General features: G+C 42.2%; 2 gene segments (V, D, J or C); both read left to right on the top strand.

Annotated features, from left to right (window-relative positions):
- The window catches only part of LOC121475477, a 399,528-nt gene that overhangs the window by 214,755 nt on the left and 157,688 nt on the right, over nucleotides 1–27,085 (top strand).
- Nucleotides 5,878–27,085, top strand: part of LOC121475479 — a 173,668-nt gene continuing 152,460 nt past the window's right edge. The window contains 2 exon segments of the V gene segment in view: nucleotides 5,878–5,983; nucleotides 6,100–6,403. Of these exon segments, the coding sequence occupies nucleotides 5,938–5,983; nucleotides 6,100–6,403 (350 nt within the window).

The raw sequence follows: 27,085 nt of genomic DNA, 5'->3' as shown, positions 1-27,085 counted from the left end.
CCCCATCTTCCTCCTTATTCAGGGCATTGGTGAAGCTCCATCTCAGAACAGAAGATCTGAGATGATCATTTGTCTTGTCTTCTTTTTGCTCAGTTTCTTTAAGGCCCCAGGACTTAACTCAGCAGTGTGTGTTCTTCCTTTTTTCAGGCTCATGGGCCCAGTCTAACCTAATTGAGCCCCCCTTGTTGTCCAGGATTCTAGGATGGACTGTCACTGTCTCCTGTGCTGTAAGCAGCTGTGACATCGGGAGTGATAATGAAATATCCTGGTACCAACAGCACCCAAGCATGACTCAGAAATTCCTGATTTACTATACCAATTCTTGGGCATCAGATATCCCTGATTGCTTTCCTGGCTCCCAGTCTGGAAACATGGCCTGTCTGACCATTTGCAGGCTCCAGGCTAATGATGACGCTGATTATCATTGTTACTTATATGCTGGTAGTGGCCCTTTTCATGATGGTCTGAGTTGATAAGGAAGTGAGACCAAAATCTGTCCTATGCTCACAGACTCCCTCTTTGCTCCAAAGATACTTCCCAACCCTGTGCAGAAAGGACTTCATGCAGCATGGTTTTATTATTATTATTTTTATATTTTTTATAATAAATTTATTTTTTATTGTTGTTCAATTTACCAACATACAGAATAACACCCAGTGCTCATCCCGTCAAGAGCCCCCCTCAGTGCCCGTCACCCATTCACCCCCACCCCCCCTCCCCTTCCACCACCCCTAGTTCATTTCCCACAATTGGAGTCTTTATGTTCTGTCTCCCTTTCTGATATTTCCCACACATTTCTTCTCCCTTCCCTTATATTACCCAAATGAATGAGAACATATAATGTTTGTCCTTCTCCGATTGACTTACTTCACTCAGCATAATACCCTCCAGTTCCATCCACGTTGAAGCAAATGGTGGGTATTTGTCGTTTCTAATGGCTGAGGAATATTCCATTGTATACATAAACCACAGCTTCTTTATCCATTCATCTTTTGATGGACACCGAGGCTCCTTCCACAGTTTGGCTATTGTGGACATTGCTGCTAGAAACATCGGGGTGCAGGTGTCCCGGCGTTTCATTGCATCTGTATCTTTGGGGTAAATCCCCAGCAGTGCAATTGCTGGGTCGTAGGGCAGGCCTATTTTTAACTCTGAGGAACCTACACACATTTTTCCAGAGTGGCTGCACCAGTTCATATTCCCACCAACAGTGTAAGAGGGTTCCCTTTTCTCCGCATCCTCTCCAACATTTGTGGTTTCTTGCCTTGTTAATGTTCCCCATGTACCAGTGTGAGGTGGTATCTCATTGTGGTTTTGATTTGTATTTCCCTGATGGCAAGTGATGCAGAGCATTTTCTCATGTGCATGTTGGCCAGCAGCATGGTTTTAGAACTCAGGTCTCACTCCTCTCCTCTCCTTGATCACCAGAACATCCTAATGCACCCCTGCATCTGCTTTGGTACAATGAAGACTTCCTCTTTGCCTTTGTGCTCTGGTCCCAGAATGGGACTCTTCCCAACTATTCAACTCATCAGCTAAGACATGTGGAGACTCTGTTCCTATTAGCCAGGGTTCTTTCCAAAATTACACCTTTCTTCTAGAAAAGAAGAGATAGCTGATGGGTATGTCCTCTTTTCCACAAGAAACCCAAAGCAACTGTTTTCTTTAATAAACAATCCAATGTCTAGCTGGAGCTCCAGTTGCAATTCTTCCCTAATATATAAAAATATATTAATTATTAAAATAATTTATAAATTATTATAAATTAAATTTATAAATGAATCAATGAATTATTTGAACAACTGAATGAAGTTCAAGCATCCGAAGACCAGGGCTGTGACCAACCCTTCCCATGTTGCTAGAAGTTTCCCATTTTAGCACTGGAGCTGCGATGTCCCTGCAACAACTTCATTCCCAGTTAAGGAATCAGGAAAGATGGCTACTGTGATGGTTAATTTTTTATCTGAACCTGAATGGGACCTGGGCACCCAGATGAAACATTATTTCTTGGTGTGCCTGTGAGGGTGTCCTGGTTGAGATTAGAATTTGAATTTGGGGGTTTAATACAGTAGATTTCTCCCTATGGTGTGTGTGTATATGACCCAATTTTTGAAGGCCTGAGTGGAATAAAAACCAAAGATGGAGGAACTGACCTCTCTTCTTGGGTCTCTGGTTGAGCTGGGAACCTTGTATCTCCTTCTCCTGCTCATAGACTCAAATTCACATTTTTTCTTCCCTGGTTTTCAGGTCTTTGGGCCATAAGTGAATTATGCTGCTGACTTTCCTGGGTCTGCAGTTTGCAGATTGCAGCTCATGAATTTCCCTGCCTCAATAATAATGTGATCCAAACCATATAATTAGATATAGTTTTACATGTATAAAAGTACATTTAAAAATTTATATGTGTCACTTTGTATTTTTGCATGTAACCTAGGTTTCATACAATTTTATATAATTATGTATAAAACATATTAATTATTTATGTATAAAATATTTTATATACTTAAATATAAATGCATAGAAGTATGTAATACATTTAAAAATATAAACAAATCAACACACAAATGTATATATACACGCATATACATATCCACACACACACAACTCATATTACTTCTGTTTTGCTGGATAGCCCTGACTATATAGTCACTTCCTTAAGAGCTCAAACTTTCCATAATGTTCTCACCATCAATATTTGCAAAAATCTTTTCACCACATGCCTTCTTCCTTTCCATCATAAACAGTCAGTACCTTTGTGCTTGAATCATAGAAGTCAGAACAGAGTCATACAAGGAACCCCTCACCATCTTTTTCCCAGCCCAGTGGGGAGGGGGTCTGTGCTATCCAAAGCAGACTAGTGGTTGGAGGCTGCACCTGCTGTAGGGTGTGTGTCTACAAGGAGACAAACATGTTGGCAGAAGGACCACTGTCTGGTTGTGTTCTAGGGCCTCTGGTGGAAGACCTGCTCCCTGACTGTAATGGCATCAATGAGATCTTTACAAAGTATCCACATGGGCATAGGAGGACAATGAACCACCAATTCAACTGTGCCAATTCAACTGTGTCTCCTTTTAGATGGGAACACAATTTCCTTCTGAGAAATTAATTTCTATTTTCATACTAGAGAAAATAACAAGGAAAGACACAAACTAGATGTTAACCAACAGGATCACTCCAAAATGAGATTTCAGGAATTGCCATAGCCCTACTATCTTGTATGTTGTGTCTCAAGCTATAGAAACAGTCTCCTGTGTCTTTTCAAATAACTATGCTTTTTATTTTTATTTTTGTTTTTTAAAATATTTTATTTATTTATTCATGACAGACAGAGAGAGAGAGAGAGAGGCAGAGACACAGGCAGAGGGAGAAGCAGGCTCCATGCCAGGAGCCTGATGTGGGACTTGATCCCGGGTCTCCAGGATCATACCCTGGGCCAAAGGCAGGCGCCAAACCGCTGAACCACCCAGGGATCCCCTAACTATGCTTTTTAAATAACTATTTTACAAAATTTTTTTAAAGATGGGAATATAAACACTTTTGATAGAAATAATTTTAAATGCTAGAAATCATTATGGTCAATATAGCCATCTGTGCTTTATTTATCTACATGGAGAGGGAATCAGTATGTGTGTGAATTTACCCTTCATGTGTCCACCAATTTTTTGGGTTAGACCCCATACAGGTTTCCTCAGACACTCTCCTACAGACACTCTCTTCTGTGTCTTTTAACTTGTGATTCTTAAGAAATCTCTATATTTTTTGTATTTTAAGTGATAGAACTGGGTACCGACTTATGTGATATAAAAATTATACCTATTTTAGCTTTACTGCTTTTTCATCATATTATGTGCATGTGTTCATTTTGCCTCCTTTTGTGGCAGTCTAGCATAGGTTTTCTATGTCATGTGTATTTTCCTGGGCACAGTACTACAAATTAATTTCATATGAATCATTTTCTCTTCTATGATGGGAGACCCAGAAGGTGCTCCTAGCTCAGAGATGATGCAACTGATGCAAAGCAGCTCCTCGTGAAGATCAGTGGTTGGTCTCTTGCAGGAAGCATCTGGCTACTTGGACTGTTCACAGGAGGCCTCTCTGTTGTGATCCCAAGAGACAGGGATACAATTTACTAGGGTACAAATGTAGTTTCAGATGCTTCGCTGATGATTTAGGGCAAGGTCATCATCTAGTGTTATTATTATCCAAAAAAAATCGACATCATTACTTAATTAAATGCCTGAATACTTCAATAGCTGATGTTTAAAACACCCAAACACTAATCTCAAGTCCCAATCTATACATATATTTTCTGAAGAATACTTTTCCTTTCCCCCATCACAATGTCCACCACTCCACTCATCCCATGGTCTGGGCCAGCGACACACTATTCAAAAGCTCTTGGAATCACCTGTCATGTGATATGACTGACACAAAAAGTGTGTCATCAGAGCATCTCTATTTCATAGAACTCCTAGAAAGGATCCATCCGTCTTGACCAGTATTTCTCCAAAAACATTTTCTCTTAGGAAAACACAGAAGGTTAAAAATCTCTATGTGGATGACAAGACGTTGCCCCAGGAAGGCACACAGCTGCAAAGTTAGGTCACAGGTGTGCATAAAGAGGCCGGATGGAGATCATACAGTGTCCCCTGTGGCACATACACTTGCCCTGGTGAGACATCATGGAGTTGGACCCCCTGAGGCCAATCTTGACTCCAGTCCCCATATCCCAGAGGCTCAAATATTGGAATCTTTCTCTGGATATCAGTGTGATATTTCTCCACTTTGACTCAACTCTCTCTATTTCTTGCAATATTCTTGTTTTCTAATCATTTAAAAAATTCAGCCATTTTCTCGCAGTCCCTCTTTTCTCATCCTCATACCAACTGAGATCGAATTAATTTAATAATATGTGATGTTTCCTCAGCCCTGAGCCACATCCATCCACATATTCTATTCCTGTGACTTGGCCTTTCTGGAATAAGCAAGGTGACTCAGAGAGGGAGCATCTGGGCCACTCCATTTTGCAGATTCCTTATTTCGATATTGAGGAAGTAAAGGATAAGTGGAAAGAATCTAAAGTTGCATCAAAGAGGGGGGCCTGGGACTGAGCTGGGAAGGTGTGGAGGGAGGGCAGGAGGAAGGTGAGCAGAGAGAGCATGGGTTTTGAGTGCTCTCTGTGCTGCCTGCCCTGGTGCTTGGTTTTATCCCATGAGACCACTAGGGGGCAGCGACGGCCCGTTGTGGGAAAAGCAGTATTTGTTTTTTTCTCCTTTATGCAGGTCTAATGCAGTGTCTCTAATCTGGAGACACTTTAGATGGAACATGAAGGAAGAGGGGTCTAATATCTGTTGTGTTCCTATAATTCCTTTTCTGGAAGTGCCAGTAAGCATGTCCTAACCTGAATCCACGGTTGAGCAGGATGCAGACCAAAGGTTGAAATGCAGGTATTAGAGGGAAACCAAGACGCAGTGGAGGGCAATGAGATCCCAGCTCTGCCTGTGATCCTGGGTAGAGGAGCACTTGAATCTCCCCTAATCTCAGCAATCCTGGAGTTCTCTTCTTCCCTCCTCCCACACAATGAATTGGTCGGAGATTCCTCCCCTATCCACACCAAGAATTCCTCAGTGGAAGGTATAGATATTCCAAGTCTGGCTTGAATTCCTAGGGTCTGTCATGGGCTCCTGTCAGTCATGGTTCAGAAAATCCCTGTGAAAGTGTTTTAATTTCTGCACAGCTAAGCTCTGCTGCCCAGGGATGCAGAAGTACCTAGAAGAGAGAGTCAGGTTAGGGTGGGTGGGGAGAAGCAGGGTCAGGAAACATATTTGCATGGAGGCCCCTCCCTCCTCTGAGGCAGGGGAGGGGATAAGGGAGTTATGGGGGAGCCAGGCCCAGGGTTGGGGTCTCAGAAGGCAGTGATTTTGGGGCATCTCCACCATGGCCTGGACTCTGGTCCTCCTCACCTTTCTCTCTCAGGGCACAGGTGAGGTCTCCATGGAAAGGGCCTTGGGGCCATCTAGTTTGATCCTCTCTCTTCTCCTCAGCCTTACCTGGGTACCCAGCACTAAACTCATTGTATTATGCTCTCTCTCTTTTCAGGGTCCTGGGCCCAGTCTGCCCTGACTCAACCTTCCTCGGTGTCTGGGACTTTGGGCCAGACTGTCACCATCGCCTGTGATGGAAGCAGCAGTAACATTGGCAGTAATAATTATATCACCTGGTACCAACAGTTCCCAGGCACCTCCCCCAAACTCCTGATTTACTATACCAATAATCGGCCGTCAGGGATCCCTGCTCGCTTCTCTGGCTCCAAGTCTGGGAACACGGCCTCCTTGACCATCTCTGGGCTCCAGACTGAAGATGAGGCTGATTATTACTGCAGCGCATATACTGGTAGTAATACTTTCCACAGTGGTACAAGCGCATGAGGAAGTGAGACCTAAATCTGCCTGTGTTCACAGGCTTCCTCCTTGGTTTGAAGATGCTCACTCAACATGGGGACATCTAGAAGCACACCACTATGGTCACCCCTCCTCCTCTGTGGCAGATGTAGTATTTTCTTCAGAATGTTCACACTTCATATAATTACTTGTCTATTTCCTGTGGGGAAAAATATCTTTTCAAAAAAACTAAACTCTATATGTTTTAAACCTTTATGGTGGATACCTGGTTGGCTCAGCCGTTGAACATCTGCCTTTAGCTCAAGGGGTGATCCTTCGGTCCCGGGATTGAGTCTCCTATTGGGCTTCCTGCATGGATCCTACATCTCCCTCTGCCTCTGTCTCTGCCCCTCTCTGTGTGTCTCTCATGAATAAATAAGTAAAATATTTTTTAAAAACTTTTTTAATAGGAAAAAATAGACATTTTTGATAGAACAATTTGAAATATTTTGAAGTCCCTAAGGTCAATATATGCATCCATATTTTTTATTATTCCACATGGTGAAGGAATCAGCATGTGAGTTTACCATTCATGTGTCCATTGATTTTCTGGGTCAGAACCTGCACGTGTTTCTTGGATATTTTTTCTCTCTCTCTCCCTTAACTTGTAATTCTTCAGGGAATCTCTATATTTCTTTTGTCCTAAAATAGAAGAACCCAGGTATTGATCTTTGTGATTTTAAAAATTTTACATGCTTTAACTTTATGGTTCATTCTTCCTCCTTTTTTTAAAATAAATTTATTTTTTATTGCTGTTCAATTTACCAACATACAGAATAACACCCAGTGCTCATCCCCTCAAGTGCCCCCCTCGGTGCCCGTCACCCATTCCCCCCCACCCCCCACCCTCCTCCCCTTCCACCACGCCTAGTTCGTTTCCCAGAGTTAGGGGTCTCTATGTTCTGGCTCCCTTTCTGATATTTCCAACACATTTCTTCTCCCTTCCCTTATATTCCCTTTCACTATTATTTATATTCCCCAAATGAATGAGACCATACACTGTTTGTCCTTCTCCGATTGACTTACTACACTCAGCATAATACCCTCCAGTTCCATCCACGTTGAAACAAATGGTGGGTATTTGTCATTTCTAATGGCTGAGAAATATTCCATTGTATACATAGACCACATCTTCTTTATCCATTCATCTTTTGATGGACACCGAGGCTCCTTCCACAGTTTGGCCAGTGTGGACATTGCTGCTAGAAACATCGGGGTGCAGGTGTCCCGACGTTTCATTGCATCTGAATCTTTGGGTAAATCCCCAGCAGTGCAATTGCTGGGTCGTAGGGCAGGTCGATTTTTAACTCTTTGAGGAACCTCCACACAGTTTTCCAGAGTGGCTGCACCAGCTTCACATTCCCACCAACAATGTAAGAGTGTTCCCTTTTCTCTGCATCCTCTCCAACATTTGTGGTTTCCTGCCTTGTTAATGTTCCCATTCTCACTGGTGTGAGGTGGTTACTCATTGTGGTTTTGATTTGTATTTCCCTGATGGCAAGTGATGCAGAGCATTTTCTCATGTGCATGTTGCCCATGTCTACGCCTTCCTCTGTGAGATTTCTGTTCATGTCTTTTGCCCATTTCATGATTGGATTGTTTGTTTCTTTGCTGTTGAGTTTAATAAGTTCTTTATAGATCTTGGAAACTAGCCCTTTATCTGATACGTCATTTGCAAATATCTTCTCCCGTTCTGTAGGTTGTCTTTTAGTTTTGTTGACTGTATCCTTTGCTGTGCAAAAGCTTCTTATCTTGGTGAAGTCCCAATAGTTCATTTTTGCTTTTCTTTCTTTTGCCTTCATGGATGTATCTTGCAAGGAGTTACTGTGGCTGTTTTCAAAAAGGGTGTTGCCTGTGTTCTCCTCTAGGATTTTGATGGAATCTTGTCTCACATTTAGATCTTTCATCCATTTGAGTGTATCCTTGTGTATGGTGAAAGAGAGTGGTCTAGTTTCATTCTTCTGCATGTGGATGTCCAATTTTCCCAGCACCATCTATTGAAGAGACTGTCTTTCCTCCAGTGGATAGTCTTTCCTCCTTTATCGAATATTAGTTGACCATAAAGTTCAGGATCCACTTCTGGGTTCTCTCTTCTGTTCCATTGATCTATGTGTCTGTTTTTGTGCCAGTACCACACTGTCCTGATAACCACAGCTTTGTAGTACAACCAGAAATCTGGCATTGTGATACCCCCAGATATGGTTTTCTTTTTTAAAATTCCCCTGGCTATTCGGGGTCTTTTCTGATTCCACACAAATCTTAAAATAATTTGTACTAACTCTCTGAAGAAAGTCCATGGTATTTTGATAGGGATTGCATTAAACGTGTAAATTGCCCTGGATAACATTGACATTTTCACAACATTAATTCTGCCAATCCATGAGCATGGAATATTTTTCCGTCTCTTTGTGTCTTCCTCAATTTCTTTCAGAAGTGTTCTGTAGTTTTTAGGGTATAGATCCTTTACCTCTTTGGTTAGGTTTATTCCTAGGTATCTTATGCTTTTGGGTGCAATTGTAAATGGGATTGACTCCTTAATTTCTCTTTCTTCATCTCATTGTTAGTGTATAGAAATGCCATTGATTTCTGGGCATTGATTTTGTATCCTGCCATGCTGCCAAATTGCTGTATGAGTTCCAGTAATCTTGGGGTGGAGGCTTTTGGGTTTTCTATGTACAGTATCATGTCATCGGCGAAGAGGGAGAGTTTGACTTCTTCTTTGCCAATTTGAATGCCTTTAATGTCTTTTTGTTGTCTGATTGCTGAGGCGAGGACTTCCAGTAGTTTGTTGAAGAGCAGTGGTGAGAGTGGACATCCCTGTCTTGTTCCTGATCTTAGGGGAAAGGCTCCCAGTGCTTCCCCATTGACAATGATATTTGCTGTGGGCGTTTTGTAGATGGCTTTTAAGATGTTGAGGAAAGTTTCCTCTATCCCTACACTCTGAAGGGTTTTGATCATGAATGGATGCTGTATTTTGTCAAATGCTTTCTCTGCATCTGATTAGAGGATCATATGGTTCTTGGTTTTTCTCTTGCTGATATGATGAATCACATTGATTGTTTTATGAGTGTTGAACTGGCCTTGTGTCCCGGGGATAAATCCTACTTGGTCATGGTGAATAATTTTCTTAATGTACTATTGGATCCGATTGGCTAGTATCCTGTTGCGAATTTTTGCATCCATGTTCATCAGGGATATTGGTCTGTAATTCTCGTTTTTGGTGGGGTCTTTGTCTGGTTTTGGAATTAAGGTGATGCTGGCCTCATAGAACGTATTTAGAAGTACTCCATCTCTTTCTATCTTTCCAAACAGTTTTAGTAGAATAGGTATGGTTTCTTCTTTAAACGTTTGATAGAATTCCCCTGGGAAGCCACCTGGCCCTGGACTTTTGTGTCTTGGGAGGTTTTTTTTTTTTTTTAATTTTTTATTTTTTTATTTATTTATGATAGTCACAGAGAGAGAGAGAGAGGCAGAGACACAGGCGGAGGGAGAAGCAGGCTCCATGCACCGGGAGCCTGATGTGGGATTCGATCCCGGGTCTCCAGGATCGCGCCCTGGGCCAAAGGCAGGCGCCAAACCGCTGCGCCACCCAGGGATCCCTCTTGGGAGGTTTTTGATGAATGCTTCAATTTCCTCCCTGGTTATTGGCTGTTCACGTTTTCTATTTCTTCCTGTTCCAGTTTTGGTAGTTTGTGGCCTCCATGAATGCATCCATTTCTTCTAGATTGCCTAATTTATTGGCGTATAGCTGTTCTTAATATGTTTTTAAAATCATTTGTATTTCCTTGGTGTTGGTAGTGATCTCTCCTTTCTCATTCATGATTTTATTAATATGAGTTTTCTCTCTCTTCTTTTTAATAAGGCTGGCTAATGGTTTATCTATCTTATTAATTCTTTCAAAGAACCAACTCCTGGTTCTGTTGATCTGTTCCACAGTTCTTTTGGTCTTGATTTCATTGAGTTCTGGTCGAATCTTTATTAACTCTCTTCTTCTGCTGGGTGTAGGATCTATTTGCTGTTTTTTCTCTAGCTCCTTTATGTGTAAGGTGAGCTTTTGTATTTGAGTTCTTTCCAGTTTTTGAATGGATGCTTGTATTGCGATGTATTTCCTTAGGACTGCTTTTGCTGCATCCCAATGATTTTGAACGGTTGTATCTTCATTCTCATTAGTTTCCATGAATCTTTTTTAATTCTTCCTTAATTTCCTGGTTGACCCTTTCATCTTTTAGCAGGATGGTCCTTAACCTCCACATGTTTGAGGTCCTTCCAAACTTCTTGTTGTGATTTAGTTCTAATTTCAAGGCATTATGGTCTGAGAATATGCAGGGGACGATCCCAATCTTTGGTTTCAGTTCAGACACGATTTGTGACCCAGCATGTGGTCTATTCTGGAGAAAGTTCCATGTGCACTTGAGAAGACTGTGTATTCAGTTGAGTTTGGATGTAAAGTTCTGTAGATATCTGTGAAATCCATCTGGTCCAGTGTATCATTTAAAGCTCTCATTTGTTTGGAGATGTTGTGCTTAGAAGAGCTATCAAGGGTAGAAAACGCTAGATTGAAGTCACCAAGTCAAAGTGTATTATTATCTAAGTATTTCTTCACTTTGGTTATTAATTGATTTAAATATTTGGCATCTCCCACATTCGGGGCATATATATTGAGGATTGTTAAGTCCTCTTGTTGGATAGATCCTTTGAGTATGATATAGTGTCCCTCTTCATCTCTCACTACAGTCTTCGGGGTAAATTTTAGTTTATCTGATATGAGGATGGCTACCCCTGCTTTCTTTTGAGGACCATTTGAATGGTAATGGTTCTCCAACTTTTATTTTCAGGTTGTAGGTGTCCTTCTGTCTAAAATGAGTCTCTTGTAGACAGCAAAAAATGAGTCTCTTTTAGACAGCAAAATGGGTCTTCCTTTTTTATTCAATCTGAAATCCTGCGCCTTTTGATGGGGTCATTAAGCTCATTCACGTTCAGAGTTACTATTGAAAGATATGAGTTTAGTGTCATCATGATATCATTCAATCCTTGTTTTTGTGGATTGTTCCACTGAACTTCTTCTTGAAAGGGAATTTTAAGAGTCCCCCTTAAAATTTCTTGCAGAGCTGGTTTGGAGGTCACATATTTTTCAGTTCCTGCCTGTCTTGGAAGCTCTATATCTCTCCTTCCATTCTGAATGAAAGCCTTGCTGGATAAAGTATTCTTGGTTGCATGTTCTTCTCATTTAGGACCGTGAATATATCCTGCCAGCGCTTTCTGGCCTGCCAGGTCTCTGTGGAGAGGTATGCTGTTACCCTAATACTCCTCCCCATAAAAGTCAGGGATTTCTTGTCTCTTGCTCCTTTAAGGATCTTCTCTTTATCTTTGGAATTTGCAAGCTTCACTATTAAATGTCAAGGTGTTAAAAGGTTTTTTTTGGGATCCCTGGGTGGCGCAGCAGTTTAGCGCCTGCCTTTGGCCCAGTGCGCGATCCTGGAGACCCTGGATCGAATCCCACGTCGGGCTCCTGGTGCATGGAGCCTGCTTCTCTCTCTGCCTCTCTCTCTCTCTTTCTCTGTGACTATCATAAATAAATAAAAATTAAAAAAAAATTAAAAAATGGTTTTATTGATTTTAGTGGGGGGGGGGGATCTCTCTATTTCCTGGATCTGAATGCTTGTTTCCCTTCCCATATTAGGAAAGTTTTCAGCCATGATTTGTTCAAATACATATTCTGGCCCTCTGGCCCTTTCGGCGCCCTCAGGAACCCCAATTAAATATAGGCTTTTCTTCCTCAGGCTGTCATTTATTTCCGTTAATCTGTCTTCATGGTCTTTTAATTGTTTGTCTCTTTTTTCCTCAGTTTCCCTCTTTGCCATCAACTTGTCTTCTATGTCGTTCACTCGTTCTTCCACCTCGTTAACCCTCGTCGTTAGGACTTCTAGTTTGGATTGCATCTCATTCAATTGATTTTTAATTTCTGCCTGATTGGATCTAAATTCTGCAGTCATGAAGTCTCTTGAGTCCTTTATGCTTTTTTTCTAGAGCCAGCAGTAGCTGTATAATAGTGCTTCTGAATTGGCTTTCTGACATTGAACTGTAATCCAGATTTTGTAACTCTGTGGGAGAGAGGACTGTTTCTGATTCTTTCTTTTGAGGTGAGGTTTTCCTTCTAGTCATTTTGCTCAGTGCAGTGGCCAAAAACAAGTTGTATTGGGAAAAGGAGAAAAAGAGAGGAGAGAGAGAAGGAAAGAAAAGAGAAAAAGAAAAAACAAAAAAGGAAGATAAAAAAGGAAAAAAGAAGAAAAAGAAAAAGAGAAAGAAAGAAAGGAAAAAGGGGTGGGGGAAGCAAACAGAAATCAAAAAGCAAAAAATCATAAACAAACAAACAAAAAACACGGGGGAGTATCTTCTGATTCTGTATACTTTAAGTCCCTTGACTTCCCCTGGAACTGGTCCGTCTCGCTGGTCTTCTGGGGGAGGGGCCTGCTGTGCTGATTCTCAGGTGTGAGCACTCGGGGGAGCTGCTCTGCCCCTGCCTGGTGCAGGGCTCAGTGGGGGTTGTTCACCCCGTGAGGCCCCGGGAGGAAGCCACAGTGGCGGGGCCAGCTCTGGGACCCTGGAGTCAGCCCCCGCAGTAGCTCCGGGGCTCTCCGTCTGCAGGGCCTGGAGGCTCCCGGGCGGGGCCGCTGATCTGCTCAGCTTGGGGTAGGTGCGTCCTCGCTGTCCTGGGCCCTCCCGGCCTCTGCCTGTCCCGGGGGAGGCCGGATCCCAGGCTGTGTTCCGGCGCCCTGTGCTCCGGGGCCTGCGCTGTTGGATTCGCGCTCCCGCCCCGCAGCCCCCTCCGCGGAGCCGCCGCCCGAGCCCCTCCGAGCTGCTCCGGTCCCGCCGAGCGCTGCAGCCCTTAGGGAGCTCGGCGCACTCTCCCGGGGCGCAGTTCCTCTGTTACTGTCCCAGGGAGCCCGAGGGCATCCCCGCCTTTCTGGGGATCCTGCTCCAATTCCCCGGGAGGCCTTTCTGCCGGGAAGGTCGGTGCAGCTCCTGCTCCTCCGGGTCGGGGCTCTCCTGTCCTGGAGACACTCGCCCCGGCCTTAGCCCGGCTCCTCGCGGGGCCCCTCCCCCTTGGAGGCCTTTTGTTTCCCGAATTCGTAGATTTTCAGGATGATTTGAAGGTTATCTAGGTAATTTGGTGGGGACAGGTGATTTGGGGACCCTACTCTTCTGCCATCTTGTCCCTTCTCTCTCTGGGATTGATTCTAACCTGCAATTTATTATGTCAATAAGTGATCCTCAGGTATCCATGCTCACTTCACTGGCTTCAACTCTGGCAACACAGCTTCCCTGACCATCTCTGTGATCCAACCTGAGGATGAGGCTGGCTATTACTGTTGCTTATATACAAGTCGGTGGCAGTAACCTCAGGGGTACAAGCTCATGGGGGATGTGAGAAAAAAATCTGCCCTGTGCTCACAGGCTGTCTCCTTGCTCTGAATATGCTTCCCAATCCTAGGTAGGCAAAGTGGGCTTTGTGCCATATGGCCTTGAGAATTCAGTTCTTCACTCTCTCTTCTTCCCCCAATGATGTCCCAAAAGAAGACGTTCCCTTGATGAATTTTCTAGGGACTGAGTCAGCTTCCTCTTCCTTGTGTCATGTATTCCTATGATGAGTTTCTTTAAATCTTCAGTGATGGGAGCAGAGTAAGTGGACACCTCAGCTTGTTTCACTCCTTCTCTTCTTGGGGAACATCTCACTCTAAATTCCTCTAATGTTCACTCTGATACAAGGCATGGTTGGTTTCCCTTGTGGCCTATGATCCAGCAAAACTTCAGTAGGACAGTAGGATGCCTAGGGATTTTTACCAAGGGAAGACAACCTATGGAATGAGAATATTTATAACATATATATCTCATAAGGGCCCAATACCCAAAACATATGGGGAAAAATGCATTTCTTACATCTTCATGCCAGGAGGTAGGTTTCCAACCAGGAGCCAGGCTCCCAGTGATGTCAGGCCAATGCCCTTCTTCCCAAAGAAACTGTAATAGGGACTAGATGACAAAGCAAAGCACAATATATCCATTAAGTAGGAACCCAGGGGACATTAAGCATAAGAGAGCTTCAGGGTCAGTGTTGGTTGAGTTTCCTGGGAGTTCAGCACAGCCCCTACTGAAGAGGACAGACAAGGCTCTGGGAAAAGATGAGAGACCCCTAGAACTGAGCATCTGGTCTTATACTATGTGAGCCAGTTACTAAATATCTAGCAGGAATACAGTCAGAAGTTAAGACTCACAAGTATTCTACTTCCTGGCTCAGCATGTTCTCTGGGAGGAGTCCCTGAACACTTCCCTGGGAGGGAGAGAGAGGGAGTCCTCTTGACTGACCATGACACTGGTGCTTTGTTATATCAAGACATACTAGCTCAGACAGGAAAGTACTAAAAGGAATCCAGGCCAGATACACAAAAGCATTTCAAGCTGGTATCAGTGCTGACAGCCTTTTTAGTGATGTCAGTTTCCTCATGGATGAGCTTTTAAATTTCTTGTGGAAGAGTCTGAAAGGAGGATGATCACCTGAGGGAGATCATCTCAGATTTCACCATCCGTATAGCACCCATGTTCTCATCCTAACAGCACACTGCCAACTCTACTGTATTTCCCCAATCCCACAGATGTGCTTTATGTCCTGCTGAGATAATTCTGATCAGGAGAGGAGCTGGTAGAGTGTGGACTTCTGGTCTCAGTACAGTAAGAAGAGGGGATCTGGAGACTTTACCTACTTATACCCTCTATTCACTCTAATTTTTGCTTTCATCGCCCACATCACTTCCATACTCATGACCAGTTGAGAATCAGCTGGGAACAAAGTTCCTGGGTTGATGTTTTACCACTAAATAGTTACTGAATTCAAAAGTTGTCTGGAAAGGGGTCCACACATCCAAGAATCAGATAAAGTGTGCTTTGATGTGGTTTTCATCATGTTTCTTATCTTTTTGGTTTGTTCAGCATCTGGAAGTACAAGTTTCCTTCTCCTACTCTGTGTCCTCTCTTTTAGGATCCCCTATTATATGCATATTTGGGCACTTGAAGAGGTTGCACAGTTCACTGGTAATTTTTTATCTTAAAATTATTTCCCTCTTTATTTTAGTTTGCACACTTTTCTTTTCTATTACCCTGAGTCACTAGTCTCTTTTTCAGTTCTATAAACTGTACTTTTTATTTGTACTTCATTATGTCTTTTATTTTTTACTGAGATGTGAATCTCTCCAGTAATTTTCAGAGAAATTCTCCTTTCCCTGTCAACTTGTAAGTAGCTGGTTTAAAGTCTTTGTGAAAAATAAATAAATAAATAAATAAATAAATAAATAAAGTCTTTGTGAGAGGGAATCCCTGGGTGGCTCAGCAGTTTAGCGCCTACCATTGGCTCAGGGCATGATCCTGGAGTTCCAGGATCAAGTCCCATATCGGGCTCCATGCATGGAGCCTGCTTCTCCCTCTGCCTGTGTCTCTGCCTCTCTCTCTCTCTCTCTCTCTCTCTCTCTCTGTCTCTCATGAATAAACAAATAAATAAAATCTTAAAAATAAATAAATAAATTATAAAGTCTTGGTGAGAAATTCCAAATTATTTGTCATGCTGGGTTAAGTATCTCTAAATTTCTATACCATACCAGTTGAGATTTTCCTCATTCTTCATGTATTGAGTATTTTGTCATCTATCCTGAATCTATCCAGTGTTAGGTTATGAAACTGTGATTCCTGTGTAAATCCCAAGTGAAGTATTTGTTTTACAGATACTTGATCCAGTCAGGTACAAGTTCCTAGTTTTAAACACCCTTCTTTTTTGGAACATGATTTATGTGTCTATTCAGTTTATAAAACCTTCCTAAGCTAATTTTATATCTATAGTTTGAAATGATACAGAAGCATGTAATAAGCCAATGACTTGCTGTGAAATTTGTCAGACAGGGCATGTGTGCCTGGATTAGGGAACAAAAGTCTGAATCCTTATCTCCTAGAATCACAATGAAGCGTTCTCCTGGGAACACAGCAGGTGTCCAGGCATTTCTTAAAAAGGGCAAATGTCTGATCTTTATCAAGATCCACCTTGATCTCTGTTCCATGTTCTATTAGTACCAGGAGGAAACCCAGTGTTCTCATTCCAATTTAGAGGTTATCAAATTTCATATAAAGGATGTGGGCACATGTGCTTACACATGCAGACATGAAACAGCTAAAAGAAACACATATTTGACTAATGGGGAGGCAAAAGACAAATTCCAAAAAAAATTTTAGTAAAAAAAAACAGTGGAAATGAATGTAAAATATACAACAAAAATTACTTCCTTACTTATCTCTCATTACAAATTGAATGAACAACTTACCTGCACAAATAATCTTTTAAGAAAGATAAAATATCTAGAAGAAATGATGTCACCAACGTGTGACACTTAAGCTGTAAATTTGTAGGAAAGTCTATGAGAACTTGTGAGATGCTGATTATGGGTTGCACTGACAATCAATGCTATAGGTAGTTTCATAATAATGACACCAAGACATTTAAATCTATCCTACAAAAACTTATCTGTCACCTTTTTCCAAAATTAGAAGGAAACTTCCCCAAAATATTTTTAATTTACAAAAATTAGAAGAAAGAGAAATGTTTTATTATTCCATAAATGCATGTAAGTATTCCTACACAGTAGCCACCAAAAACAAAACAAAAACAAAAACAAAACAGATGACAGTGCAATGATATTTCCAAAATGTCCTATTTGCAATCCTGTTTACTCAACGTGTAGCAATTGGTTTTCTATTTACTGTGCAAATCGCAAGAATTGCAACTACCACCTGAAAAGGGACTTGTCTTATCACCTCAGATCCAGAAACACAGAAGGGATGCTGATGGCTGCCTCCCATCATAAACATGTAGGATATTCACTTAAAAAATGTTATCCTACAGTGAGGGAGTAGGTCTTAGACCAAAATGAAAGACGACAACTTTGTTTCTCTGCCTCCTACTTACCGTTTTCACAAACACCGTACAGGCACAGTAACCACTAATCCAACCTTACACTGACCCAGGGCTGTGACTCAGGACATTATACTGAGTATCCAGGAGAGAACATCCCTACACACTGCTGCTCTCACCAGTGGCTTAGGGGCCAACCTGTGTCACTCTTCCAGACTTAGAAGATTACAGCATGGAGGTACTTACTATACTCTGGGCACAAAAGAAGAACTAGAAAAAGAATTGTGAAAAAAAATAATTACACCAATGTTATCAAAAAGACTGGGCTATTAGACATAGTAACCAACATTCTGGATTGCCAGACATGAGTTGCCAATGCTAAAACTGGCAGAGTGAAGGTGGTTCCCCCTCAAATCTTGTTGCACTCAAGCCCCATTTCAGTCAGGAGACCAACAAATTCTTGCACAGGCATTTAATATTATGTGTACTTACCAATTCACTGTAAATGGGAATATAGGTAGCAATTGTGAGGGACCAGTGAGGGTATCATATATCCTTGAGAAATCCAGAGAAAATGGGGAATAATTCACAAATTATCTCTTGTGCAACAGAAGAACCATTTTGGAAAGTTTGCTTTCTAATGAGGGGACAGATCTTGTGCTGGGTGGGTACTAGGATGCGATTCAGACATCTGACCAAGCTCCTGCTGTGTCATTCAGACTTTTGCTGGATCAAATCCCTTGAATATGTGGTCAAGATGAGGAACACTACACAAAAAAATAACATCTTTTGGTCATAATACCATCTGATGTTTTCTCAGATGCCTTTGTTTCGACACCAGAATAACCCATCAAGGATGTCCATCTGAATACAGCATGGTGGAAAGAATAAGTCAATTGACAGTTCAGGTGTCTTGAATCCAGGCTGACCTGCACTGGTGTGGGATATGGAGGCATTTGAAGTGAGGATTTTCATAGTACACTGAGTAGGCATGTCCTTCTGCCTCTGTTCTTCTGTTGAGGAGTTAGAAAGTGTTACCTTCTGGAGTCCTATTACACAGGCAAAGAGGAAACTGTGACTTTCCCCAGACAATTCAGCAGAGAGTGTGTCCATCAAATACAGGGACTCAGACATTCTTCATCCTGACCCTTAGTGCATATTGGCAAGATCTTACCTCAGAGTTGTGTGTCTTCCTGAAGTAAAGTTTCTTCACCCACAAAGGGATTTTGACCTAGTGTGTTTTCTAAAAAGAGCTGAGTTTGAAGCAAAGACTCTAAACGGGCTGACTAGTCCTTGCCAGAATGGAAATAGGTATGTCTATTTCTGTAGAGTGTGAATATTCTGATAAAACTACTCTAGTGTCATTGTTCATGCCCTGTGACAGACATTTAAAGAGCACAAGAGAGTGAGAAGTGATACCTTGGCCAAAGGTGGGAGGAAATAATTGTTGTACATGGTATTGAGGGAAAAAAAATCTGTAGTGAGAGTGATTGCTTTTTTTTTTGAGTGATTGCTTTTTTATATGAAATGATTGTTCATGTGTGTTTTGAACATATTTGTCATATATTATTTCATAATTAATCTAGATAATGATGTCTACTACTGATAATAATAATAATAATGGTAACCTGTTAATTACCTTCTCATAAATTCATCAGTTAGGTCTGAGGTTCAGTGGTAGCCTTGTACATTGGATCCTTGCCTCCTGAGATCACTGTAAAGAGTGATCACTTTAGAGAGTGTTCTCTGGGGAACAGTCCACATGTCCAGGTTCCTTCTGCATTGTTCATGGGGAAGCTGCCTTTTCTTCTGATCCATGCTCTATTAGTGCAAAGAGCAAGTTCAGGTCCCATGGTGCAGGGAACACTATTTTTTTTTTTATTCTTCTGGATTTTCTACCACAAAATAAGGCATGATATTTAAATAAATAGCAAGACTGCTCTCAATGATGGCGAAATGGCCATTTGCATGTAATAAAATTAATAATCGATAATGGTAATATAAAGAAAAATAGAACAAAATTCATATCTAGATTCTTATCATTCAGGTGAAATGAAACAAGATGATTCCATAACTTGAGAAAGTGACAAAAAAAAGAGGGACACATAAAAATATTCAGAATAGGTGCATTGGAAAGTGAATGGCCTTAACTCAGAAATTCTATGGACAGATGAATGTACCTGCTGTGATCAGCATGCTGATTCCCTGATTGTATTGACCAGAAAAACACAGGTAGATATTTTGACCATAGGGACACCTGAACTATTTCATATCACCTCTATAAAGAGTAATAATTTTCTCATCTTTTCTAAAAATACTGAAATGTATATAGTTTTATTACTTGAAACCAGCCAAGAGAATATAAAAAATAGTGAAAGGGAATAAAGGGGAAAGGAGAAAAAAATGAGTGGGAAATATCAGAAAGGGAGACAGAACACGAGAGACTCCTAACTCTGGGAAATGAACTAAGGATGGTGGAAGGGGAGGTGGGCGGGGGGTGGGGGTGACTGGGTGACGGGCACTGGGTGATATTCTATATGTTGGCAAATTGAACACCAATAAAAAATAAATTTATAAAAAAAAGAAACCACCCAAGAGGCTTTCTCTACACCTTGAGACCCATATACACAAAACACAAAGGGCTTTGTAGCTCTAGAAAAGTCATATTGGAAGTCATCCTGTTCACTCCACGTCTAGCTTCTGTATTTCTTGGTAATGTTTCCTACTATAAAAATAATAACTACTTTCTCTAAAGGAAATTATGATCTCACCTTAAAAGACTCACTAATAGAGTCATGAATTTCTTTGTATCAGTAGATTCTTTAGTGGGTGTTTTTTGCATTTTTAAAATTTATTTAAGTAATGACTACACCCAATGTAGGACTCAAACTCACCACCCTGAGATCAAGAGTAACTCTTGAGTAGAAGAAGAGTGCTCCTCTGGGTGTTATTCTGTATGTTGGCAAATTGAAGACCAAAAAAAATTAATTTATTATTAAAAAAATAAAAGAGTGCTCCTCTGACTTAGTCAGCCAGGTGTTCCTGCATTCATAGATGTTTATAAGGAATCATGCTGATGCTATGAGAATCAGAAAGCAAGTCTCAGAACAGAGGCTTTAGAAACTCATGAGACAATGGTCCCTTCATAATCTATAGGATTTCTCCATGAGGAGACATGTTCTAAAGGCACCACAGCCTCTGATCATTCTTACTCAAAGATGAAGCTGTGATTCAAGATGTTATTCTGTCTCTCTACTAGCACAGGCTGCTTTGAACTGTACTTTGACCCCCTCCCAGTAGTTAAACTGTGTGTATTAGTTCTCTCAGTCTAGATGGGTAAAGCTTGAAGGTACCGAGCATTTATCAGGGAAAGAAAAGGTATGGAGAAAGCTTTGGAAATGAATACATAGAAGAATATGATGGGAGAGACTAAGATCTATGCTAATCTGAGCATCCCTCAGCCTTGTCCTCTCCCTAGATCCCAATGGTAGTCAGGGAGGCTGTGTTGTCAGACTAGGAGCTAGAGAAGTGATTATGGATTCCTGAGGGCAGAGTAGTGGTAGAGTAAATCAGGAGTTTGGAGGCCGTGAGTGAGTGTTTTGTTAGAAGGAAACAGTATTAAAATGCCCAATGTTTTGATGCTTCAAACAGCATAGGAGATGTTGGCTGTCCTTCCCACAGTCCCAGACATCCACTCAGAGCAGACTGTCCCCAGATCCCTGAAAAGAGGAAGAACACACTCTGCTGAGGCCCCTGGTAAGCCTGAGAAGGAGACAAAAATAAACCCAGAATGGTATCTTTTGTGGAGACCTCCCTCACCTGTGCTGAGTAAGGAGGATGAGGATGAGCAGAGCCCAGGCCATGGTGGGGACACCCCAAGTACACTGATTTCTGAGACCTCAATCCTGGGCCTGGCTGTCCCTTAACTCCCTTATCCTCTCCCCCTGCCTCAGAGGAGGGAGGGACCTCCATGCAAATGTGTGACCTGGCCCTCTATTCTAAGTACTTCTGCATCCCTGGACAGCAGAGTTTACCCATTCAGATATTGAAATGCTTTGGCATGGTTTTTCTGAATCTAGATAGACTGGGCTCAGGACAGAGCCTAAAAACTCAAAATAGGATTTAAATGTCTTTTCCGTCTACTTGGGAAGTCTTGGTGGGGTGAGGGAGGAATCTCAGTATCCCTTTGTTATGTAGGAGGAGGGTTAGAAGAGCGCTCTAGGCTGCCTGAGATTAGGGAGGATTCAATTACTCTGCTTTCTTGGAGACAGGCAGAGCTGGGGATCTCATTCTCTATCAACCCTCTCTTGATGCCCCTGTGTTACCTGGATTTCAAGCATCATTCTGTGACCTACTCTACAGTCATTTCAGGTTAGGAGGTGCTTACTGTCACTTCTGAGAATGGAACTATTGTTAGGGAAAACATATTAAATCCTCCTTCCCTTCTGTCACCTGGGTGGCTCAGTGGTTGAGTGACTGCCTTTCCCTCAGGTTCTGATTCTGGGGTCTTGGATCAACTCTTGCATTGGGCTCCCCACAGGATGCCTGCTTCTCCCTCTGCCTATGTCTGCCTCTCTTTCTGTGTCATAAATGAATGAATGAATGAATTAATGAATGAATAACTTAACCAGCACAAAAGTAGGTGAATTGAACACTTGCACAATTGCACTTGCATAGTTGTACTCGCACAAGAGGATGAATGCACAATAAAGCTAAAGCATGTACAATATTTACAATCACAAAAATCAATACCTGTGTTCTTATAATTTAGGATAGAGGAAATGTAGAGATTCCTTGAAGAATCACAAGTTAAAGAAACTGAGAGAAAATATCTAGAAAACACATATGGCGACAAATCAGAAAATCAATGGACACATGAATGGAAACCTCACCTACATGCTGATTTCCTCACCATGTAGAATAATAAAGACATAGATGGATATACTGACTTTAGGGACTTCAATATTTCAGATTGTTCTATCAAAAATGTCTATTTGGGGAGGGAGGGGCAAGATGGCGGAAGAGTAGGGTCTCCAAATCACCTGTTCCCACCAAATTACCTAGATACCTAGATTACCTAGATAACCTTCAAATCATCCTGAAAATCAGGCCTGAATTTGGCCTGAGATTTAAAGAGAGACCAGCTGGAATGCTACAGTGAGAAGAGTTCGTGCTTCTATCAAGGTAGGAAGACGGGGAAAAAGAAATAAAGAAGCAAAAGGCCTCCAAGGGGGAGGGGCCCGCGAGGAGTCGGGCTAAGGCCGGGGCAGGTGCCCCCAGGACAGGAGAGCCCCGTCCCAGAGAAGCAGGAGCTGCACCAACCTTCCCGGGCGGAAAGGGGCTCACAGGGAGGTGGAGCAGGACCCAGGAGGGCGGGGATGCCCTCGGGCTCCCTGGGACACTAACAGGCACCTGCGCCCCGGGAGAGTGCGCCGAGCTCCCTAAGGGCTGCAGCGCTCGGCGGGACCCGGAGCAGCTCGGAGGGGCTCGGGCGGCGGCTCCGCGGAGGGGGCTGCGCGGCTCCGGGAACAGCTCCGAGGGGCTCGGGCGGAGGCTCCGCGGAGGGGGCTGCGGGGCGGGAGCGCGAATCCAACAGCGCAGGCCCCGGAGCACAGGGCGCCGGGACACAGCCCAGGATCCGGCCTCCCCCGGGGTCAGGCAGAGACCAGGAGGGCCCAGGACAGCAAGGACGCTCCTGCCCCGAGCTGAGCAGATCAGCGGCCCCACTCCGGAGCCCCAAACCCTGCAGACAGAGAGTTCCCTAGTTATTGCGGGAGCTGAATCCAGGGCTCCAGAGCTGGCCCCGCCACTGCTGCTGTTCCTCCTGGGGCCTCACGGGGTGAACAACCCCCACTGAGCCCTGCACCAGGCAGGGGCAGAGCAGCTCCCCCAAGTGCTAACACCTGAGAATCAGCACAGCAGGCCCCTCCCCGAGAAGACCAGCGAGACGGACCAGTTCCAGGGAAAGTCAAGGGACTTAAAGTATACAGAATCAGAAGATACTCCCCCGTGTTTTTTTGTTTGTTTGTTTGTTTATGATTTTTTGCTTTTTGATTTCTGTTTGCTTCCCCCACCCCTTTTTCCTTTCTTTCTTTCTCTTTTTCTTTTTCTTCTTTTTTCCTTTTTTATCTTCCTTTTTTGTTTTTTCTTTTTCTCTTTTCTTTCCTTCTTTCTCTCCTCTCTTTTTCTCCTTTTCCCAATACAACTTGTTTTTGGCCACTCTGCACTGAGCAAAATGACTAGAAGGAAAACCTCACCTCAAAAGAAAGAATCAGAAACAGTCCTCTCTCCCACAGAGTTACAAAATCTGGATTACAATTCAATGTCAGAAAGCCAATTCAGAAGCACTATTATACAGCTACTGGTGGCTCTAGAAAAAAGCATAAAGGACTCAAGAGACTTCATGACTGCAGAATTTAGATCCAACAGGCAGAAATTAAAAATCAATCGAATGAGATGCAATCCAAACTAGAAGTCCTAATGATGAGGGTTAACGAGGTCGAAGAACGAGTGAGCGACATAGAAGACAAGTTGATGGCAAAGAGAGAAACTGAGGAAAAAAGAGACAAACAATTAAAAGACCATGAAGACAGATTAAGGGAAATAAACGGCAGCCTGAGGAAGAAAAACCTACGATTAATTGGGGTTCCTGAGGGCGCCAAAAGGGACAGAAGGCCAGAATATGTATTTGAACAAATCATGGCTGAAAAATTTCCTAATCTGGGAAGAGAAACAGGCATTCAGATCCAGGAAATAGAGAGATCCCCCCCCCCCACCAAATCAATAAAAACCATTCAACACCTCCACATTTAATACGGTAGCTTGCAAATTCCAAAGATAAGAAAAGATCCTTAAAGCAGCAAGAGACAAGAAATCCCTGACTTTTATGGGGAGGAGTATTAGGGTAACAGCAGACCTCTCCATAGAGACCTGGCAGGCCAGAAACGGCTGGCAGGATAAATTCAGGATCCTAAATGAGAAGAACATGCAACCAAGAATACTTTATCCAGCACGGCTCTCATTCAGAATGGAAGGAGAGATTAAGAGCTTCCAAGACAGGAGGGAACTGAAAGAATATGTGACCTCCAAACCAGTTCTCCAAGAAATTTTAAGGGGCACTCTTAAAATTCCCCTTTAAGAAGAAGTTCAGTGGAACAATCCACAAAAACAAGGACTGAATAGATATCATGATGACACTAAACTCATATCTGTCAATAGTAACTCTGAATGTGAACGGGCTTAATGACCCCATCAAAAGGCGCAGGATTTCAGACTGGATAAAAGAGCAGCACCCATCTATTTGCTGTCTACAAGAGACTCATTTTAGACATAAGGACACCTACAGCCTGAAAATAAAAGTTGGAGAACCATTACCATTCAAATGGTCCTCAAAAGAAAGCAGGGGTAGCCATCCTCATATCAGATAAACTAAAATTTACCCCGAAGAAGGTAGTGAGAGATGAAGAGGGACACTATCTCATACTTAAAGGATCTATCCAACAAGAGGACTTAACAATCCTCAATATATATGCCCCAAATGTGGGAGCTGCCAAATATTTAAACCAATTAATATCCAAAGTGAAGAAATACTTAGATAATAATACCCTTATACTTGGTGACTTCAATCTAGCTCTTTCTACCCTCCATAGGTCTTCTAAGCACAACATCTCCAAATAACCGAGAGCTTTAAATAATACACTGGCCCGGATGGATTTCACAGATATCTACAGAACTTTACATCCAAACTCAACTGAATACACAGTCTTCTCAAGTGCACATGGAACTTTCTCCAGAATAGACCACATGCTAGGTCACAAATTGGGTCTGAACCGATACCAAAAGATTGGGTTCGTCCCCTGCATATTCTCAGACCATAATGCCTTGAAATTAGAACTAAATCACAACAAGAAGTTCGGAAGGACCTCAAACACGTGGAGGTTAAGGACCATCCTGATAAAAGATGAAAGGGTCAACCAGGAAATTAAGGAAGATTTTAAAAGATTCATGGAAACTAATGAGAATGAAGATACAACCATTCAAAATCTTTGGGATGCAGCAAAAGCAGTCCTAAGGGGGAAATACATCACAATACAAGCATCCATTCAAAAACTGGAAAGACTCAAATACAAAAGCTAACCTTACACATAAAGGAACTAGACAAAAAACAGCAAATAGATCCTACACTCAGCAGAGGAAGAGAGTTAATAAAGATTCGAGCAGAACTCAACAAAATCGAGACCAGAAGAACTGTGGAGCAGAACAGAGCCAGGAGTAGGTTCTTTGAAAGAATTAATAAGATGGATAAACCATTAGCCAACCCTATTAAAAAGAAGAGAGAGAAGACTTAAATTAATACAATCATGAATGAGAAAGGAGAGATCACTACCAACACCAAGGAAATACAAACGATTTTAAAAACATATTATGCACTGCTATACGCCAATAAATTAGGCAATCTAAAAGAAATGGACGCATTCCTGGAAAGCCACAAACTACCAAAACTGGAGCAGGAAGAAATAGAAAACCTGAACAGGCCAATAACCAGGGAGGAAAATGAAGCAGTCATCAAAAACCTCCCAAGACACAAAAGTCCAGGGCCAGATGGCTACCCAGGGGAATTCTATCAAACGTTTAAAGAAGAAACCATACCTATTCTACTAAAACTGTTTGGGAAGATAGAAAGAGATGGAGTACTTCCAAATACGTTCTATGAGGCCAGCATCACCTTAATTCCAAAACCAGACAAAGACCCCACCAAAAAGGAGAGTTACAGACCAATATCCCTGATGAACGTGGATACAAACATTCTCAACAAGATGCTAGCCAATAGGATCCAAGAGTACATTTGAAAATTATTCATCATGACCAAGTAGGATTTATCCCCGGGACACAAGGCTGGTTCAACACTCATAAAACAATCAGTGTGATTCATCATATCAGCAAGAGAAAAACCAAGAACCATATGATCCTCTCATCAGATGCAGAGAAAGCATTTGACAAAATACAGCATCCATTCATGATCAAAACTCTTCAGGTGTAGGGATAGAGGGAACATTCCGCAACATCTTAAAAGCCATTTACGAAAAGCCCACAGCAAATATCATTGTCAATGGGGAAGCACTGGGAGCTTTTCCCCTAAGATCAGGAACAAGACAGGGATGTCCACTCTCACCACTGCTATTCAACATTGTACTGGAAGTCCTCGCCTCAGCAATCAAACAAAAAGACATTAAAGGCATTCAAATTGGCAAAGAAGAAGTCAAACTCTCCCTCTTCACCAATGACATGATACTCTACATAGAAAACCCAAAAGCCTCCACCCCAAGATTGCTAGAACTCATACAGCAATTTGGTAGCATGGCAGGATACAAAATCAATGCCCATAAATCAGTGGCATTTGTATTCACTAACAATGAGATTGAAGAAAGAGAAATTAAGGAGTCAATCCCCTTTAGAATTGCACCGAAAAGCATAACATACCTACGAATAAACCTAACCAAAGAGGTAAAGGATCTATACCCTAAAAACTACAAAACACTTCTGAAAGAAATTGAGGAAGATACAAAGAAATGGAAAAATATTCCATGCTCATGGATTGGCAGAATTAATATTGTGAAAATGTCAATGTTACCCAGGGCAATTTACACGTTTAATGCAATCCCTATCAAAATACCATGGACTTTCTTCAGAGAGTTAG

The sequence above is a fragment of the Vulpes lagopus genome, chromosome 14, assembly GCF_018345385.1.
Source record: "Vulpes lagopus strain Blue_001 chromosome 14, ASM1834538v1, whole genome shotgun sequence".
NCBI classification, from domain to species: domain Eukaryota; kingdom Metazoa; phylum Chordata; class Mammalia; order Carnivora; family Canidae; genus Vulpes; species Vulpes lagopus.
This window is presented reverse-complemented; position numbering and strand designations above follow the sequence as displayed.